The sequence below is a fragment of the Rattus rattus genome, chromosome 7 (assembly GCF_011064425.1).
Source record: "Rattus rattus isolate New Zealand chromosome 7, Rrattus_CSIRO_v1, whole genome shotgun sequence".
Classification (NCBI taxonomy): Eukaryota; Metazoa; Chordata; class Mammalia; order Rodentia; family Muridae; genus Rattus; species Rattus rattus.
The window spans coordinates 92,616,891-92,636,282 of NC_046160.1; the positions used below are offsets into that span (position 1 = coordinate 92,616,891).

The 19,392-nt window shown below is 33.7% G+C and overlaps 1 protein-coding gene across 1 annotated transcript in view; it reads left to right on the top strand.

Annotated features, from left to right (window-relative positions):
• Positions 1 to 19,392, top strand: part of Gphn (gephyrin) — a 289,114-nt gene that overhangs the window by 110,338 nt on the left and 159,384 nt on the right. Inside the window, exons 7-8 of the mRNA XM_032907990.1 lie at positions 2,684 to 2,740; positions 11,840 to 11,881. Coding sequence (XP_032763881.1) covers positions 2,684 to 2,740; positions 11,840 to 11,881 — 99 coding nt within the window. The remainder of the gene's footprint in view (positions 1 to 2,683; positions 2,741 to 11,839; positions 11,882 to 19,392) is intronic.

Genomic DNA, 19,392 nt, shown 5'->3' on the forward strand with positions numbered 1-19,392 from the left:
AGCTGGTATAACCTTGAAGAGAACACATCATGCTGCCAACCTAATATGATGATGATGCTAAGATTTAGACAAAAAGGGCATTGCAGAAAATTGTAATTTCTTGAACTTCTAAATGTTTTTAGAAAGTCATTATGTTACTCATTTTTATAGGAAACTACCAGGAGTATCTTTTTAATCCAGACACTGTAAGTCTCCACTTAAAGTAAAAAACAGCCTTTGGGGTAAGAAGTTTTTTGAGATAAAAGAACGTAAAGAAGACCGTGTGTCCTTGTTATAGGTCGGTGCATCTTTTGGGCGTATGCCCAGGATTGGTATTGCTGGGTCCTCAGACATCCAATGAAAGAAAAAATATTTAGAAAACAAGAATGTAAAGAAGAGAATGACTAGATGTTGGGAACTGACAGAATTCTTTCTCCATTGCAGTTCTTCTCCTCAGTTATTTCTAAATGTGGCAATTCTTTACTTAAGTGACCCCGAAAATTCCACCAGAGATTTCCTAAAACTGATAAACAACTTCAGCAAACTGGCTGGATATAAAATTAACTCAAACAAATCAGTAGCCTTCCTCTACTCAAAGAATAAACAGGCTAAGAAAGATTTGAGGAAAACGACACCCTTCACAATAATCACAAACAATATAAAATACCTTAGTGGGACTCCAACCAAGCAAGTGAAAGATCTGTATGACAAGAACTTAAAGTCTCTGAAAAAAGAAATCAAAGATTTCAGAAGATGGAAAGATCTCCCTTGCTCGTGAAGTGACAGGATCAGTATAGTAAAAATGGCCATCTTGCTGAAAGCAGTCTACAGATCAATGCAATCCCCATCAAAATTCCAACTAAATTCTCCATAGAGTTAAAAAAGAGCAACTTGCAAATTCATTTGGAATAACAAAAAATACAGGATAGCAAAAACTATGTTCAACAATAAAGGAACTTCTAGGGGAATCACTATCCCTGACCTCAATCCGTATTGCAGAGCAATAGTGATAAAAACTGTATGGTATTGGTACAGAGACAGGCAGGTAGATTACCCTCATAGCAGCAGAGAGTGGGAGGATGGGTTAGGGGGTTTCCAGAGGAGAAACTGGGAAAGGGGACAGAGAGCAGTCTCTTCTGGTTTCGCAGGCGTGTCTGCCTCTCTGAAGGTTTAGCTCTCCCTCCCACGGGATTTGGGTGCAGAGAACTGTTTATCCGGTCTGTTTCCTTCAGGTTCCGGCGGTGTCTCAACATTTGAAATGTAAATAAATAAAATATCCAATTAAAAAGAAAGAAAAGTGAAAAGTGATTCTTTATCCTGCCAAAACAGCTAATGAGGAAAAATGTGTAAAAACTATTCCTTTCCAATGCTGCTGTAATTCTTATGTATAAAGATGCTTGTGATTTGTTTTTAGGGTTTTTTTTGGGGGGGGTTGTTTGTTTTTTCCAAATAGGAATACTATTTCCTCAATATTCCCCAATAACCTATGTTTGCTATTCTGGGACATCCTAAGAGTAATCTATACCCTTCTTTCAGGGAATAAAATCTGTAATATACTCAGTTATATTGTTTTCCTAAGGAGATTAACACCTAGGATTTATCATTATGCAGATAGTTGTGCTATCTGCCAACAAGGATGTATTAAACAGATAACTTGTTCCATGCTTTTTAAAATTGAAACTTCTTCCAAGTGAAGTACAGGAGTGAGTGTAAAATCATTTTTCTGGATCTTGTTTACAAATACTCCACTTCTCAAGATTCTGTGTATTGAATTTCATGTACCTTTTGTAACTCATAATGGTATGAATGAAAAATTTATAAAATAGAGAGAGAGAGAGTGAGAGAGAGAGAGAGAGAGAGAGAGAGAGAGAGCATGTGTGTGTGTGTGTGCACGCGCGCGTGCAGAGAATGGGCAGAGAGAGAGTGTGCACACTGTGCATGCACATACAAGCAGAGTATCCCTGCGTAATTCAGTCTAGCCTTGAATTTGAGATTATCCTGCTTACCCCAACCTCCTTAGAACTAAGATTTTAAGTACACACCACCACACCAGACTTTACTTCCCTTGTTTTTTGCTGAGAGAAAATTTCAGATGAAATATGAAAAAAAAACTTTGAAGGAATGAATATATCGAACACTGGTCTGGCATTAAAATTTTCTGGTTTGGCAGCATGATTGTTTAATTGGGAATCACAATGACAGCTGAGCCAGCTCTATACTTGGGTTGGCAAGCGGACGAGCCTCACTGTCACCAGTAAGGACGATGCTTCTTGGAACTGATTTTTTCACTTAAAGCACACTAAAGTTTCTTGTCATGTCATTGATGTTTTCTGATATTGCAGTAGAATAGACATTTAAACACTGAAAGAGAAAACATGCATAGGTATATTTGTAATTCTTTGTTTTTTGTAAGCTAAATGCAAATGTAACACTACTCCAGATACTGCTTCATCAGAAGTTCCCAAGATAACCAAAAGTAAGTGCCAATTTCCTCCTCTCAGGAATAGTGCCGTACCAGAAACTGAACTCTAGAGATCTGTTTGCAGAGCATGTCATAGCATCTGGGGTCAGTAACTCCTTGGTCTTATGAGAGGAGCTTAAGTCAATTGATGTATTGCATGTACTGCTTACTAATGTGTAGAAAAAAATTTAAGTTCACTTTTTTCTTTATTCTGTCTTTTTTACCCATCTTCCCTCATTGTAGCAAATTAGACGGCCGGATGAAAGCAAAGGAGTTGCTAGTAGAGTTGGATCCCTCAAAGTAAATATGTTTCTAACATTTTTTGGCAAGATTTTGTCTATAGCCTACACTTCTTCCTTTTTGGAGGGTGGAGGGAGGAAGGGGGCTTTTTTCATTTTTCACCATCCCATTTTTTATTTTAATATTTTTATTGGCTGTTGGGTCATATTATTTTGTTTTGTTTTGTTTTGTTTTCAGCTACACATAGAGCAACCAGCTGAAGGCAAGCTGCCAAATAACTAGCTTTAAAAGGCACCACAAACAAGAAAGGGCAACTGCCTCATTTCGTGTGCCTGCAATTTGGGGCTCTAGAGTAAACCGTTCCTCTGACTGATGTCACTGATTATGCGTTAAGATTCCTCTTAAACAAAAAAACCTATATATTTTTAGAATGTCACCTTCAGTTTTAACCTACTTTATAAAAAATAGTGAATTTTATTTTAGTTTGATTAGCAACTTAATTCATTCCAAAATAAAATTGCGAGTTCATAGCATATTGAATATATACATGTTAAGAACTAGAAATGCCTTATGATGCCAGTAAAATCACCCCATATACAGCTTTTAGTCTTAACGCAGTCTTAGTGCCTTTGCTTTTTTTAATCTATAAAAGTTAATGTAACATTAGGCCACAACAATAAATATTAACCCACTTTATACATAATCTACTAATGCACAGTTAAGGTTTCCAATTTGATGATCCTATTTGGTACTGCATAAATGCCACTTAGTCAATATGTATTGGGCACTTATTTGTTTATTTATTTAGTTACATTTACTTAATTACTTAGTTACTTATTTAAGTACAATAAACAATTTAAAATATTTACCCACAAATACCCACTGTCTACTTTTAATGATGCCATCATAAATACAAGTTAGAAAATTGTTCGCTGTAAAACTAGGTGAAAATTAAATTAACCATTATTTTTGTATCGCAATCCCAAACAGCTTCAACAGGAGCAGCAAATAGTAAATTAGTGAAAATCCACTGGAATGTCATAAAATCCATAACTATATTAAAACCTAATTAACTCGGTCACTTCAAAATTTTGTATACTCCAATTTACTTTCATTTAACAGTTTATAAAAGACAAATTTCTATACTCTTTCCTGCCCTTGATTCTTCTGCCTTCTAAGTTTGACTTTTTTGTTGTTTGTGAGTATGTGCAAACATGAATGCACATTGATGAATTTGTGTTTGTATGTCTGTGTTCTTTATTAAGAAAAGCCATCCTTTGTGTTCCTTAACATTGCCTCATAGTAGGGAGTTCTGTAAAGTTGCCTCTTTAAAGGATGGGACATGGTGATTGTGTGCTGATTTCAAAAATAGGATACTTAACATTGTTCACTCAGTAAAAATAGTGATATACCAATAGCATTCTTCCCTGAATCATACTTTCCTTTGCCTGAAGGAGACAAAAAGTCTCTTGTATATACCATTGATTATGACACTGATTCGGCTAAGAAGGTACAATATAAAGTTCTAAAAATGATTGATAGCAAACTAAACTTAAAAATGGTGTCTATAACTGTAATCTCTGATATAAGATAATTTGCATGTCTGAGTGAATGTGTGTAACAGAAGTTCAGTTTTAAGATTTATAGACCTTAAAGTTATACTGTCTATGTTTACGTGTTTATAACTTTCACTACATACTTAAGACTAACACTATATCATAGTTCAGCCAGTGTGTTTCGGTATGGATGCAACCATAGATTGAACACTGTGCTTGGGGAAAGCAGCAAATTTTCTGGTCTTTAAATATGTTTGTACTATGTATCCTTTCAAGTAGAAAATTTTAGAATGAATATCCAGGAGATTATAAAACTAGTTATAATATTTATGTAGCTATTTTTAGTAGAAAAAGATTTTATTTGAACTAAATAAAATGTTGGCCTTCTAGTCACAAGGTTAGAGAAAATGTTATACTCTTATACTAAAGAAAAACCTGTAATATTTAGAAAAGTTTGCCAAAAGCAGTGAGAAATGTATAATGCTCTGATTTATTTTTAAAAGTAAAACTGAAAAGAAGACAAGTTGCTGTTTTGATTCAGGTTCTGACATTTTCTTGTAGCTCTATCAAAAGCTGAAGGAACTCAGAAGTCACATAGAAGTCACTGTGAAAGGACATGCTCTCCGAGTAAATGTTTGGTTTCACTGGTTGATGTTTCCCCACTAAGATTTTCTGCTAACAGGAATTCTATGTGGGACCGATTTGTCCTCTCATCTCCAGCTCTTCTGCTTCCTGTCTTACCTCTTTCTTTCTCTTTTAGCTCTGGCTTCACGCTCAAGTTTATAAAATCAAGGTTAAATTTGAAGTATAAAAGACCTGCAAGTCACACAACTAACATTACTGTTGATTTAATAACATTATGGCCCAAATAAGAACTTTTCAAAATCAGTACTTAAATAATGATATACTTTTTAAAAGGCTTTTTCATGTGCTATTAATTTAGCGCTTATCCACTTGACTATGTATTTCGCCTATTTCTGAATGTGTCAGCAAAATTAGAAAATAATGCCTGTATCTAAGGAGTAAAGACAAGGTGATTCAATTTTAGTTTTCAAAGAAAATTATCATTTTTTGACTGTCATGAATAATTTGATTAGTAGATGCACTTGTGCAGGATTAATAAGACTTCTTTAAACTGTTACCTTTGTAGTAATGATGACATGTTTTGATTTCAAGGAATTTTAGCAGCAAACAGCTTTACCAGGAATGCTTTTATGTAGCATCTTGTAAATGCGTGAACAAAGGCCCATATATGCAAGACATCTCTTGAAAGAGAACACTAGTTTAGAGACATGCATCATCTAGCCACTCGCTAGCAACATTTTTGTAACAGCTAATTAAACTTTTAAAATACTTAGCCTTCTCTTTAAATGCATTTTTTCTAAAATTAATCATTTTTAAAATGAAAATATAAATATGACAATAAACAGTAAATAATACTAAATAATTTATGTTTTATCCTGACCTCCCATTCCTAGTGCTTCTATAAATGTTTCTAGGACTCTAGCTCCTGGATTTAATTCTCCTGAGATTGCTGCCTTTCATTTAATTTACACTGCTATATTATTTTTCACATGAAAATATAGTTAAAGTTCATTACCTTATATCTCAGCTTATTTTGATCATATTCTACATATTATATTACATATTACATTTATCATTATTAAGGTAAAGAATGTTTCTCTAATATCAGTTATTAACTTTTATATATTTATTTATTTATTTTAGTTATTAACTTTTAAAAGCTAAAAAGAGATAATATATTATCTTTAAAGACAGTCCATCTTTGTGTTATATTACAATTCTATGAATCTTCTATATTAACTACTAGAATCCATGATACTGTCATTGATATAAAAATGTCAGTATAAATTTTATGACTAAAGTAATCTGAACATCACTACATGAAAAAAACATAAGAAATATACTCATTAATAAATTAATAAATAATATGGACATTAGTAAATAATATATTTAGGGTCATTCTTTCCAGATTAATTATAAGGAACATTTTTCCTCCAACTAAACTAACACTACAAAGTTTAAATTTGCTAAGGAAGGTCTACATGCTAAGAAGTTGGTAATAAGAATAGGACTAAATTTTAAAAATTGATACTTTATAAATTGTTGTAGCTCATTCACTTATCACTTTATATTTTTCAACTACTATACTTCTTCATAATGAGAACTCTCACTATCTTCATTGTTTACTTCCTTTCAGTTAAAAAATACATTGTCCTAATTGCCTATTTTCTTAAACATGAGCTATATTATTATTTTTTATGTTGTTGTATTTTTTATTAGATATATTTCTTTACTTACATTTCAAATGGTATTCCCTTTCCTTGTTTCCTGTCCATAAGTCCCCATCCCCACCACCCCCATATTGGTGCTCCCCCCATCTACTCCCTTACCGGCAACCCCCAACATTCCCCTGCACTGGGGGTCCAACCTTGGCAAGAGAGATGGCTCAGCCGTTAAAGGCTAGGCTCACAACCAAAAATATAAGAACTATATTATTTGTAAGTAATCTTATTAACTACCCTAGTTACCTAATGAATAAGTCATTAGCCTCCTAAAAACTATTTTTAAAATAGTATCTTTGGTTAGTGAATTTAGTGGATAAAACATGCAGATAAAATTTCAGGCAAATGTTGTGTTCTTCTTTAATTCCTATTGTCTATGTACATCATAAAATATATTATGCACATAAAAATCATTGCTTAAAAATAAAATACCATGTATAATAATCGAAAAAAGTTAGCAGATTTTGGTTCTAAACTGATTGGCAAACAAAGACCATTCCATTTTGTGAAACTTTATTGCAAATATTATAAAAATATAATTTAACTCATTGAAACACTGAAGAATATTTCAGTAAGGTGAAAGATTAAAGATCTTTGTTTCCATTTATATATTTACTTGGAAGTAGAAAGTGTTATTTTAGAACTGTAAGTTAGAGATAGAATTAAATCATTGCTGCTCCAATTGTGGTGACAAATACATTATTTTACACAAAGGATAGATCCCTGAATTAACCCTGATATTTTGTGAATGATACTAAATTTTATTTATTTCTTAGGTAAATGTCTATTTTTTGTCCTTCATTATATTTGCTGTTTCTTAATAAATAATAGAATGAACATTAGAAACACTAAAGTGGGTTTTTAGCAATTGTAATAGTACAACTATTGTTAATAATATATAATCAAAGCTTTCTTACATAAATCATTTCAAAATATACTATACACCTTTAGAATTATGAGTTGCTGACAGTAATGAACAAAGAAAACTACATAAGGAACATTAATCTTCCATTTAATCAAATGTATGAACCTAGAAGATAATATTAAAACTAATGTTCAAGACTAAAGGCTACTACAGACACTTTTACAAGTAGGAAAACAGGATAAAATAATCAATCTATGCTTTGTATCCACAATATAATTCAAGCTAAGGTGAACTCACTTTGTTGAGGAGCAGTTAGAACAAGGAGAATCTTAGTATTAAGATATTCAGGAAGAATACTAGATACATGGTTATAAAATATGAAAAAAACAGGAAAGGAATACAACTATTCATTATTTGGAATTATTGTGCTTTTATTATATACTCTGTATAGGAACATGGTAAATTAGTGTTCAACTATAAAACTAGATTTGTTCATTTTTAAAAGTTTCGGAAAACAACTCATAAAAAGCAATTGCTAGAATATAAACTAAGAAAAGCAAGATGAATATAATAACTAGCAATTGTTGGTTGACATGTTAATGTAAGCAAAGGAATGACATTTAAAGTGTTTAGAAAAGGTCAGTCAGGGCATAAGAATTTCACCAAAAATGAACTGCTTTTTGGTAGATTTCTTTTTTTTTTAAAGATTTATTTATTTATTATATATGAGTACATTGTAGCTGCCTTCAGACACATCAGAAGTGGCCATCGGATCTCATTACAGATGGTTGTGAGCCACCATGTGGTTGCTGGGAATTGAACTCAGGAACTCTGGAAGAGCAGTCAGTGCTCTTAACTGCTGAGCCACCTCTCCAGCCTGGTAGATTTCTTTTAAATCAGAATTAAACCATTTTTAAAAGCCTTTTATTTAGCGATTTTTGGTTATTTAAGAATTTAATTTCTTGCATTCTAAAGTAGAATTGTTACTAAATAAGCCATGTGAGTGATGAATTGGATTATTGGAATTTTTTATGTGTTTAACTGGTATTTTCATTCCAGCCTTACCTCTGAATTACTATACTATATTTTTATATGCTAGTATCTATTATTGGGAGATTATATACATAACACATTCATTTAAGGTGAGTTCTGTGAATCACAGCCTGGAAAACTACATCCCATGAGTTAAATCCTACTTCTTTAAAGAGCCACACACTAAGAATTATTGTTTTTAAATGAAGGCGATAGACTTATATTTCATGTGAAATTATATGAGTGTGTTCTAAAGTAAGTATTTATTGAAATGTTTATTCATTTAAATACGGTCTTCAAGTGTATTCAAGCTACAACAGAGCTTTAAATGGTTGAAGCACAGATTACATGGCTCAAAAGAACTGAAATGCTTGCTCTCAGATATTTTCCAGTCAAAATTTGCTAAGTCCTCTTATAACTGGCTCGTGTATCAATTGCATAAACACAGTATGTCATGATATACTTTTACTTTAGAGTTGAGAAAAGGAGAGGTGATTATTTTTCAAATAGTACTTTCAGGTCACTGTGCATGGAAAAACATTAAGAGATTGTAACCAAATTAAAATTTTTGTATCAAAACCGAAAAGATAATAAAAGAGATGACTAACGGTTAAAAGTATTGTCCTCACAGACCCACATTCAGTTTCCAGAAACATACACTGGTTTTCTCAAAATTTGACTTCATTTCCTTGGAATCAGATGCCTTCTGGCCTTCATGGATACCTGTACTCATGTGCACATACCCATACATGAGCATTTAAAATATTTAAATAAAAAATCAAAAAATATCTTAAGAGTTAGCAACCTGGGGATATTTCATAGTTTTTGTGCCAATTTTACATTAATTATATCATATATACCCAACATACTCAACAGGTGTATACACATAAGCCCACAGAATTTCTGTTAATACTTCAAATATGGGTACTGTCATACAGAGTATTGACTATAAATTTCTGCCGGATGTGAACCTTACAAGAATGGACTGTAACACTAAAGTTCATTATTCTCCTAAACTTTCTAAAAATATTTTAGAGTGTTTTGTACATTGTATTTTTATGTTCATTACCTCATTATATATGAGGAAAGATGACATGATCACCTTTTAGTTTCTGATGAATTAACTATATGAACTTACCATAAATCTCATGTCGTTCGAAGGAAATTTAAAAAATGTGACATAGGTACCTTGATATGATCAGGCAACACATTATACTTTTAATATATAGATTGAGGAATATAAAATGAGTCTGCATTTGGACCTATTAGCTAATATTGACCAGGAGGACATTAATGATGGAGCATTACTCCTTGCATGAGCAAACAATCAGCAGACTTTACTACTTGGACAATTTGTTTACCCAGAATTACTTTCTTTAGGCACATATCTGTGTCAGTCCTCATCAATAAAACATTGTTTGAGCTCCCTGTTTCTTCTGTTTGATAAGCTAACATTTAATAGTCAATATTTTGGGTTTGTTTACCACTTGTTTAGAGTAATTATATAAAATCCGACTCTTGTAAATGATCTGTCATGAATATGGCCACTTTTTAATAATGGTTACAATAATTCAGTCTTAGGAATACTATTCAAAATGGGCTAACTTTACTAATTTTCACAGTATTAAAATTCTCTTGATGTGAAAATACTTAATCCTTAGATTTCATTTGTTCTAAATTTATCCTATGCTTCAAATCAAAAGATAAAACTTTCTTTTGATAATATACCTAAACATTTGAAGTAGAAGTATCATATCTATAAGGTGTGTAATACACAACATGGAATTGCTTGCCTCTTGAAATTGACTCAAATCAAAACTAAGATGCAAATGATAACTCTGCTTAATAAATTAGTTCTTATGTAATATCAACTAGGAACTGGATAAAAACAAGACAAGATTATCAAACTATTTTAAACAGAACAAGCATGCAAAACAAGATTTTCTTAGAACTATCATTTTTCTAAAGAAAATTTAATGCACAAAGTTGAAAAGATGTTTCATTTTCTTAATGGACAAAGTCAAACATATTTTAGAAACTACCTCAAAGCATAAGGTGACAATGATAATTTTATATCAAATCTGTAAGACAATAAATTTAAAAGGCTTAGGAAACCACTTTGTTCTTAGTGAAAGGTGGGAAAGAGTTCATATTTTCCTTAATTCAATAAATACTTCATGAGCATCTACTGTTTTCTGCTGTTATATGTGTTAGGAATATATTAACCAGCTAATCTGATAAGGTTACTTCTGATTTATCTTCTTCAACATCCTTTTCCCTTCCATACACTTAACTTTGTATTCTGAAAATACATACAGAACCTTATGTCTAAAAACTGCATCGGTAACTGTTTCAGCTCCTGTGGCACAATGAAAATTAATATAGGAAGAAGCCACAAAATTTAACATGTTGGCATCACAACCAAAATGTTGAGTGGAAGGCAAAGCATTACGAGTTCAAAGTCGTAAAAGTCACCCTGGTGTGATTGTACTGTGGTGCTAACAACTCAGGAGCCTGAAGCAGGAGGATCACCTGAGCTCAGTGACAGCCAGGAACAGGGCTTGACCAGGGAAATCATGAAGGTTAAACATGCCGTTAGGTATAAAATAGCTATTTTTTAAAAGTCATTGAGGTCTATGTGGTGGCAAACACCTGACATCCTAACATGGACATGGGCTACGTAGTAAGTTCTAGTAAAGCCTGAACCAAATAGCCCAACTCCATCCAAAATACAAGGGGATGGAGGAAAGGAGACACACACTAAACACTAAAAGTTATGGTGGAGAAAACTTATATTTTATGGGATTAAAATATATATTAAGAAAGAAGGGAGGGTTGAGGATTTAGCTCAGTGGTAGAGCGCTTGCTTAGCAAGCGTAAGGCCCTGGGGTTTGGTCCTCAGCTCTGGGAAAAAAAAAGAAAGAATTAAAGAAAGAAGGGGATTGTTCATTAATACTAAGAATGAGTAAGAAGAAAGTGTATCAGATTGCTTAAACCGACTTTCCTGGAGACTCTACAGAGTGGTATAAAGATGTACAGTAGATACACAGCCAACGGAGGTCATTGTGACACCACAGAAAAACATGTTTGGTCTTTGCGTTCGCCCTTAAATGAGCCTCTTCTCAACAAGTTCATACCCTAACCTGTCTGAGTAGATGAATCATCTCTATAATTGTATTTTTTACCAAATTAGGGAGCTGGATTTTGAGGTTTCTTTGGGTTTTTTGATTATGAGTTTCTTCTTCAAACAACTTGAGTCTTGAGTATGTCCCCTTGTGAGGCTGTTCTATTATTTATATGGCAAATTTGTTGGTAATAAAGCCATGTAAACCTTCTGAGACCCTCACTATTCTGTCATTTCCTCTTTAACAGTGTTTTCTTTTCTCCACTGCAAAACCAGGCTCGGCTTCCCTCGTGCTCATCTACCTATAGTGTATCTGAGGTACATTTTGCACGTGTCTTTTTACATGGTCAATAACATGCTCCTCGCACTCACCTGTTTTTTTTGGTTTTTTTTTTTTTTTTTGCCTTAATTTTTTTTGCCTTGCACTTTGCCCTTGGCTGAAAGGGAAGAGGGTATCAGAGGAGAAAGTTACCAGTGTTAGGGGGAAATTTCTATACTACACTGTTGTCAGAATAACTTGACTTCCAATAGTCTTTGTAGCACACTGAAATAGCCAAAACCCCAATAACCAACTTGATTTTTACTGCTACCTTATTCTTCAATAGTTTCTCCAAGCCAGATAATTTACTTTTGAGGTTATATTGTTTAAAGAAGATTCTACTTTGAACATATATGTGTCTATTACTGGTACTGAAGATTTGAATTAAATTAGTGAAGATCCCTTCCCATTATCCAAACACTTCCAAAAGCATCCAGAATTGACTGTTAAAGGTGGAAAAACTGAGGAAAAGCTAACTATTTCACTTACGTTTGTGTAAAATGAAAGATGTGTTCCTTCTTGGAAAATCAGATTACTTATCCAGGCAGTGGTGGCATATAGCTTTAATTCCAGGACTCAGGAGGAAGAGGCAGGTGGATTTTTTAACTTCAATGCCAACCTAGACTACAGAATGAGTTCCAGGACATTAAGGGTCTCACAGAGAAACCCAGGGGAATGTAAGGGATCAGTTACTTAGGTTTCCTTGGTGCTTGTTTTTTCTTCAAATTCTATTCACATAGATTGTATTAGTTAGGAGAATCATGTTCTTTAATAATATACATATTAAAATTATTAGACCTATGTTCTTCTCTTCTTGAGGTTTCATTTCCCTTTCCTGTTGTGCTAAACAACAGCATACTGGATTTTTGCATTTTTATAAAGTGTGTGTCCAAATATTCTTAACATGCTTTGATTGTATAAAGGCATATCTGCCTTCCAAAGCAGGACCAGGCTGGAGCAGATGTAAAGAAAAAGTATAGAACTCTAAAGAAAGAAATTACTCATGATTTGAAAATACTGTGTTTTTTGCAGCATAACGTTTTTATACTATATGTAGACCAGTATTGAGTTCACTTGTGCAGAAAAACAAGATAGCCTCTTTAGATTTCAAATTTTAGAATGTTTCAAAAGATATAATTTAACTAAATTCATAGCCTAGCAATGTTGGATTTATTGGATTAGTAAAGTACAGTCGTCCTGTTTAATTTTTATTTTCTAACTTAAAGCTGTCAATGACTTTTTTCTCTTATACCTGACTTTGCAAAAAGAACTTTTTGTCAGCAAAGAAAGCATTTCTTCACAAAATTGTTTATATTAAAAACATACTAGAATGCAACAAAGAGAAAATGAAGAACTTAGGAAAAGTGCCATAAAAATAATGCAAAACTTGGAACTTCTAATAGGAAAGATATACAGATCTGTACAACAGACTATACAAAGCCATCTGTATTCTTTCTTTTGACCTTTTCTTTGTCATTTTGTTCTAGTGAGCAAATAATGCTTGGGACCTAATGGTAACAGCTTTACTATAAGCATATTCTAGCCATGTGTATGTGCCCCTGTCATCATAAGTGAGGTTTCACATAAGCTGAGGCAGTTTTAGTCAGGTTGTATAAAATATTTGTCATAAGTAAACATTCATGTCAATATGTATGGAAGATTTAGACCAACAGTTATCTTGGAAACAATGTTCTTATTGGGGATCTTGGTTATTTCCATGAAGATGAAAAATTACTTTCTTCTTGAAAACTCATTGTGGAAATGATTAATAAAAGATAAATTGACTATGATACCAACAAGAACTTTTTGAAAGTTCATCCTATCATTACATTTCTATAGGCCTTTTCTTTAATATCACAGGCATATGACTCCCTGTGTAACAAATATATAACACATTTCTTTCTGCCACCTCATCTAGGCAATTCTCCATTTCTCATGAGAGTGTATAAGAAGGCTACCATTGGCATCATCTTCAGTTACAGCCTACAGCATCCATCAGGGTATAATGTTCTCTGTGACACCATGTGTGCAGCAGGGCTCTCTGGTTTGAATGTAGAACTAACATTGGGGACTTTGTATGCAGTGGCATTTGCTCCATGACATTCAGTTCTTATAGGAACTTAGGCTCCATATGGTTTTGTTTTTCTTTCATTGTGACATATAGGCTCTCCTTAGTTGTCACAAAGTGTGTTTCTCACTTGTCCTTTGTGATTTTCTCTAGTCTTCTCTGTCATCCTTCTGTCTCTTGTTTATATGCAAACCGTTAAAATAAGAACAAATATAAATTTAATATTCATGGTAATCACCTGTACAGAAATTATGTTCTATATTGTTTTCTTTAAAACTGGTAGTTATTTATAAACCTTAATTAGACTTTTTCATCATCTTTTTATTATTTTATTTATTTACATCCCAAATGTTGCCCCCTTTCCCATCCCCCCTTCCAGAATTCTTCTCCCATCCCCTTTCTCCTTTCACCTCTCTGAGAGTCCCTGTCCCCCATCATCCCCCCCCCCCCCCCCCACCTCCCTGCATTCCCCCACCCTTTAGGCTCATCCTTTCCCCCTGGGACCAGACAAGGCAGCCCTCTGTTACATAATTGCTGGGGACCTTGGACCAGCCCTTGTATGCTCTTTGCTCAGTTTCTGGGAGTTCTCAGGGGTTCAGGTTAGTTGACATAGTTGGTCTTCCTATGGGATTGCCATCCCTCAGTTTCTTCAGTCTTTCCCCTAACTTTTCCATAGGGGTCCCAGACCTCTGTCTAATGGTTGGCTGTGAGTACCTGCTTCTGTCTCAGTCAGCTGCTGGTAGAACCTCTCAGAGTGTCCATGCTAGGCTCCTGTCTGTAAGCATCAGTAATAGTGTCAGGGATTGGTGCCCTCAAATGGGATTCCCAAGAATCTTGTACAATTCTTGACCTAGTTGGGCTGGTCACTGGTCATCCATTCCTTAAGTCCACTTTTGTCTCTGCATTTCTTTTATACAGGAGCAATTTTGGGTCAAAAGTTTTATAGGTGGATTGGTGTTGTCCCCACCCCTCCACTGGAGTCCTGTCTGACAACAGGAGATGGTCTAGGAAGACTCTCTCATGTATCGTTTTTAAACGGAAGCCTCTTTTAGGACTACTGGAAACTGTAGTGTTTACTTTATGGCAGAACTACATAAGTAGCCTCTGCAATGAGATCATGTGCACTTTACCTCTATTTTTGAAGAAAATGACATGTTGACTTTACCAGTTGTATATCACTATCTTCTAGGCCATTCACACGATTAAAATAGTAAATGTTGCTCAAATGAACCTATCCCTGAGTTGTACAAGGGTAGGATAATCTATAACCTCATGTGGCTGAAGCCTCTCTAACAAATTTGACTCCATGGCTCTTTTGTTTAAAGTAAATAAGCAAAATATATGCCCAAAAAGGAAGAACTCATTTCCAAATTTCTAACTGATACTCAAAATTTTAAGCATTGCTTCTGTTGTTTTATTTGTTTAAAGATTGCTTCAGAGCTGGAGAGATGCATCAACAGTTAAAAGCAGTTAAGAGCAGTTGCTGCTCTTTCACAGGACCCAAGACTGATCCTAAGCGCCCACGCCAGGCTTTGTAGACAGACCCTCCCTCCCTCCATCCCTCCCTCCTCTCTCTCCTCTCCCTCCTCTCTTTCTCTCCACATTTTTTAAAATATTGCTTTGGGATTTCCTTATTTCAAACAAAAACTAAAACCACTATCTCCTGGTAGAAATGGTGTTCATTCTGATCTATTTAAGAAACATGTGCTGCCTCCCACCTTAAACACCAGCATACAGGAGGCAGAGGCAGGCGTATCTTTGTGAGTTCAAGGACAGCCTAGTCTACCTACTAAGTTCTAAAACAACCTGCACTACATAGTAATGACCTGTCTCAAAAATAGTAAAATATAGTAGAAATATAGTATGATTGTATCACAACAACACACAATATCTCAAAAATAAAAAACATAAACATTCAACTTATTTACTTTTATAGTCCAAATTCAACCCTTTAAAGCTCTCAGATTTGTCCCAGATTTGTCCATAGTAGAATTGACTGCTTTTGTTGGAAACTCTGAAGCTCGGTTATTTTTTTCTTGTTGAGAAGACAGACTGAAATCTATTGTCTTTTCATTACTAATAATCTCCAGCTACTTAAATCCTAAGGTGACAGTTGTCCTTTGACTTCTAAGATGTGATGCAAACAAACTTTGAGTAACATTTCAAACAAGTTTCAGTTAGCTTACATTCAAATAGTTAATTCTAATAAAAGGTGAAAAGGACAGCTTTACTTTAAATACTATAGCATTTCCTGTAGAAAAATTTTAAAGAACCAAACACCACAGAACCAAAAACTGTCTCTAAGGTAAAGTTAACTATAGCCATAATGTAAGATTGTATACTGCATAGTGTCAACCTACAATTTTTCTACTCCATAAGAATTTCACATAGAAGGTATTTTTAATTGGGTCTGGCAAGATGGCAGTATTTGAAAAAACAAACAAACAAACAAAAAAACAAAACAAAAAAACCTTGCAGTTCAAGCCTTATGAACTGGGTTTGATTTGAAAGATCCAAAGGGATAGGGGACTCAAAAATCATCCTTTTACTGCCAAGTGTGCACCCCCTATATACATGAGGATGGCACACGCACGCACACGCACGCACACACACACACACACACACACACACACACACTGATAATAAAGTATTTTAGAAGAAAGCTCACCACTGATTTTTATTTGCCCAAGTGTTTTAGTGTGGTTGTCTGTGGTGTTCTGCTCTGTGATTCCAATATGTATTATTTTATGCCATTTTTATTCAGTAGTAACAAAACTGGAGATACTGTGAAGAAATCTATTAAAAAGTATCTTTTGAGAACTGTTTCAATAGTGCTGTAAAAGTTTCTTCTGTCTTTCCTTACTTTTAATTTTTTATCATTTTAATTCATATTCTTAAAATATGCATAAAGTGAGTAAAAGTCCTTTGGCTTTAAACATTATCATTGTGTTATCAAATTGAAGGGAGGAAATATCTAGTCTTTCAACAGCTTAAAAAGTAAAGAATTGACAATCAGATAGCTAAATCATTGTGTTTTTTTCCTATTATTCTGAACATAAAGACTTAAAGATCTCCTTTATGAATCTTTGAATGTAAATTAATATTTATGAATTGTTCCATCAAAATAAGAAAGTATGTACTTTAAGTAATGAATAAATATAATGAGGAAATGCATAACTTTTGTTAAGTCTAAACCATTCTTGAAAAAATTGAAAAGACTTGTTTAATAGGTGTTCAAGCAAGTTGATAAGTATTTCTATCATGTACTTAGTAGTTTATTTTCAAATCCTCTAAGAAGAATGTTTAAATGTACTGTTTTAGTTAACACTGCTGAATGTTTACTTGTGTACTCTCTCGTGTACTATGATCATTTAAAATACGAGAGGTGATCAGTAAAAATGGTCATAAGAAATCTAAATGTAAGATAAGAAAATATGAATGCATGGATACTTAGAGAGTTTTATGCCTAATGTCTTAAAACTAATAAATAGACAAATTATTTTTATCTGACAGGAAGGGGAAAAGTATATCTTCTTGTAGAAAATCAGGAATTAATAGAGTCCATAAAATACTTAAGAGTTTATCCAACTTAGCAACAATGCAAATTCAGGTTTCAATGATAGAATTTATTAAAACAGTATTAAATTAGAGACAAGGCTACTTACAGCTCAGTGAATCTTGTACATTATACTATGCAACAAAGTGTTGTGAGCCACCAACATTTACAATTACATTTCCAGCTGCCATTCAATTACACTTTTATGTCAAACTCTACTTTCTAAAGCACTTTTTTCTATCAGAAGTCAAGTTTTTAATATTCTCTGACAAAGAAATCTTCCAACTACCTTTTACTCTTCCTTACTTTTCACCTTTGACATCTACTGTGTTATAAATGCTATCATTTTATTGAATTACCTCCTTTTAATTCTCACTTCAAATGCAAACAGTAATTTGTAACTGGGTTTACTTTCAATTCATGACTCTGGCGAGACAAGTATTATACTCAGCATATCATATAAGAGGCACTAAAAGGTATTTGAGAAATAAGATGTACATCAACAACTATATCACCTTTTCTGACATAGGAAGATTTTTACCTGTGCTTCAGAGAGAATTTTATTTCATGTAAATTCTACTGCAGTACCTGAGACCTAATAAGTATTAAGTAAGCATTTTCTTTTTCTTCTCTAAAATAGATGCTTAAGCTTTAATCATAGTAGGCTTGGGTTATCAAAGCATATAATTTGCTTTTTTTCCCTTTGGTATGCCCTGCTTTCTCATCACAGCTAATCTTCTGTAGCTCCTACAGTTTCCCTCAATTATTTGACCAAAAAAGCTACAACACATACCTGTTATCCTCCAGATAATTCTGCAGCATCCTCTCTTCTTATGGGCAGGATTTTAAGGGTCTATAATATAGTTAGGTAATATAATTTGGTATTGGAGAAAAAGGAAGATAAAATTTGCAGATGTTAATAAGTCTAGAAACTGGAAACTTCTAAGGAAGACTGAAGCTATTTTTAGCCTATCATGGAGATTGATACTATCAGAAATAAATGTCTCTGTTGCTCTTTTCAAACCAATGCTTTGCCTAGTTTATTTTTCTCATATTTTCTTGTACCAACTCTTCTCCATTTGAACAGGATATTGGACTATCAGTTTCCATACTGGATGTCTTAGAAGAATCTTGTCTGCCCTAGGCAAACCAATACAATCAACTATTTACTCTGTTACTCTTCCCAATAAAAATGAACCTTCTTATGCCTGTTTCTTCCTTCTTGGCTTTTTTGTATAGTTTGTAATACTTGCTGGCTAGGCATACCTTCCTCCACATTATAACAGAGATTCAGCTTCTAGAAAGCTTCATCTAACAACTTCTGTTTGCCATCCACTCAAGGGAATATCACTTGTACTTATAGTCTTACCCTATACTACTTTTTCTTCTACAGTTTCTTCTCTATTTTGTACCTGTTGATAGTCTCTTAAACTCTCTTCACATGTGTCCACTGTAACAATATGTGACACTACACAATAATTCAGAGTGGAAACTTGAGAGGTATCTTTCATCCTGTATGACTAATCAAAACCCAACAGATTTTGCCCTTTTTAAAAAGATCCAGAACCTGTACCTCTTTAGAACTACCTTCAGTGATATATTTGGATTTCTTGTCTAAGTAGGAATAGTCTCCAGGTTAATTCCCTTCTTATTGTTGTCTCTTCTACAGATAATTCATCCTCACTTTCCTTACTATACTTAACATATTAAACGTTGATGTAACTATACCATTCCATGTTTTCAATCCATTCAGTAGAATCGATGACCTCTAGAATTACCCTGTGCTCACCTGATCCACATCTCTTTAATCACTTCCTGCTCATAGACTGAACTTATCTTCAACCACACTTAAAATTTCCCAGTTTGGGGGGGCTGGAGAGATGGCT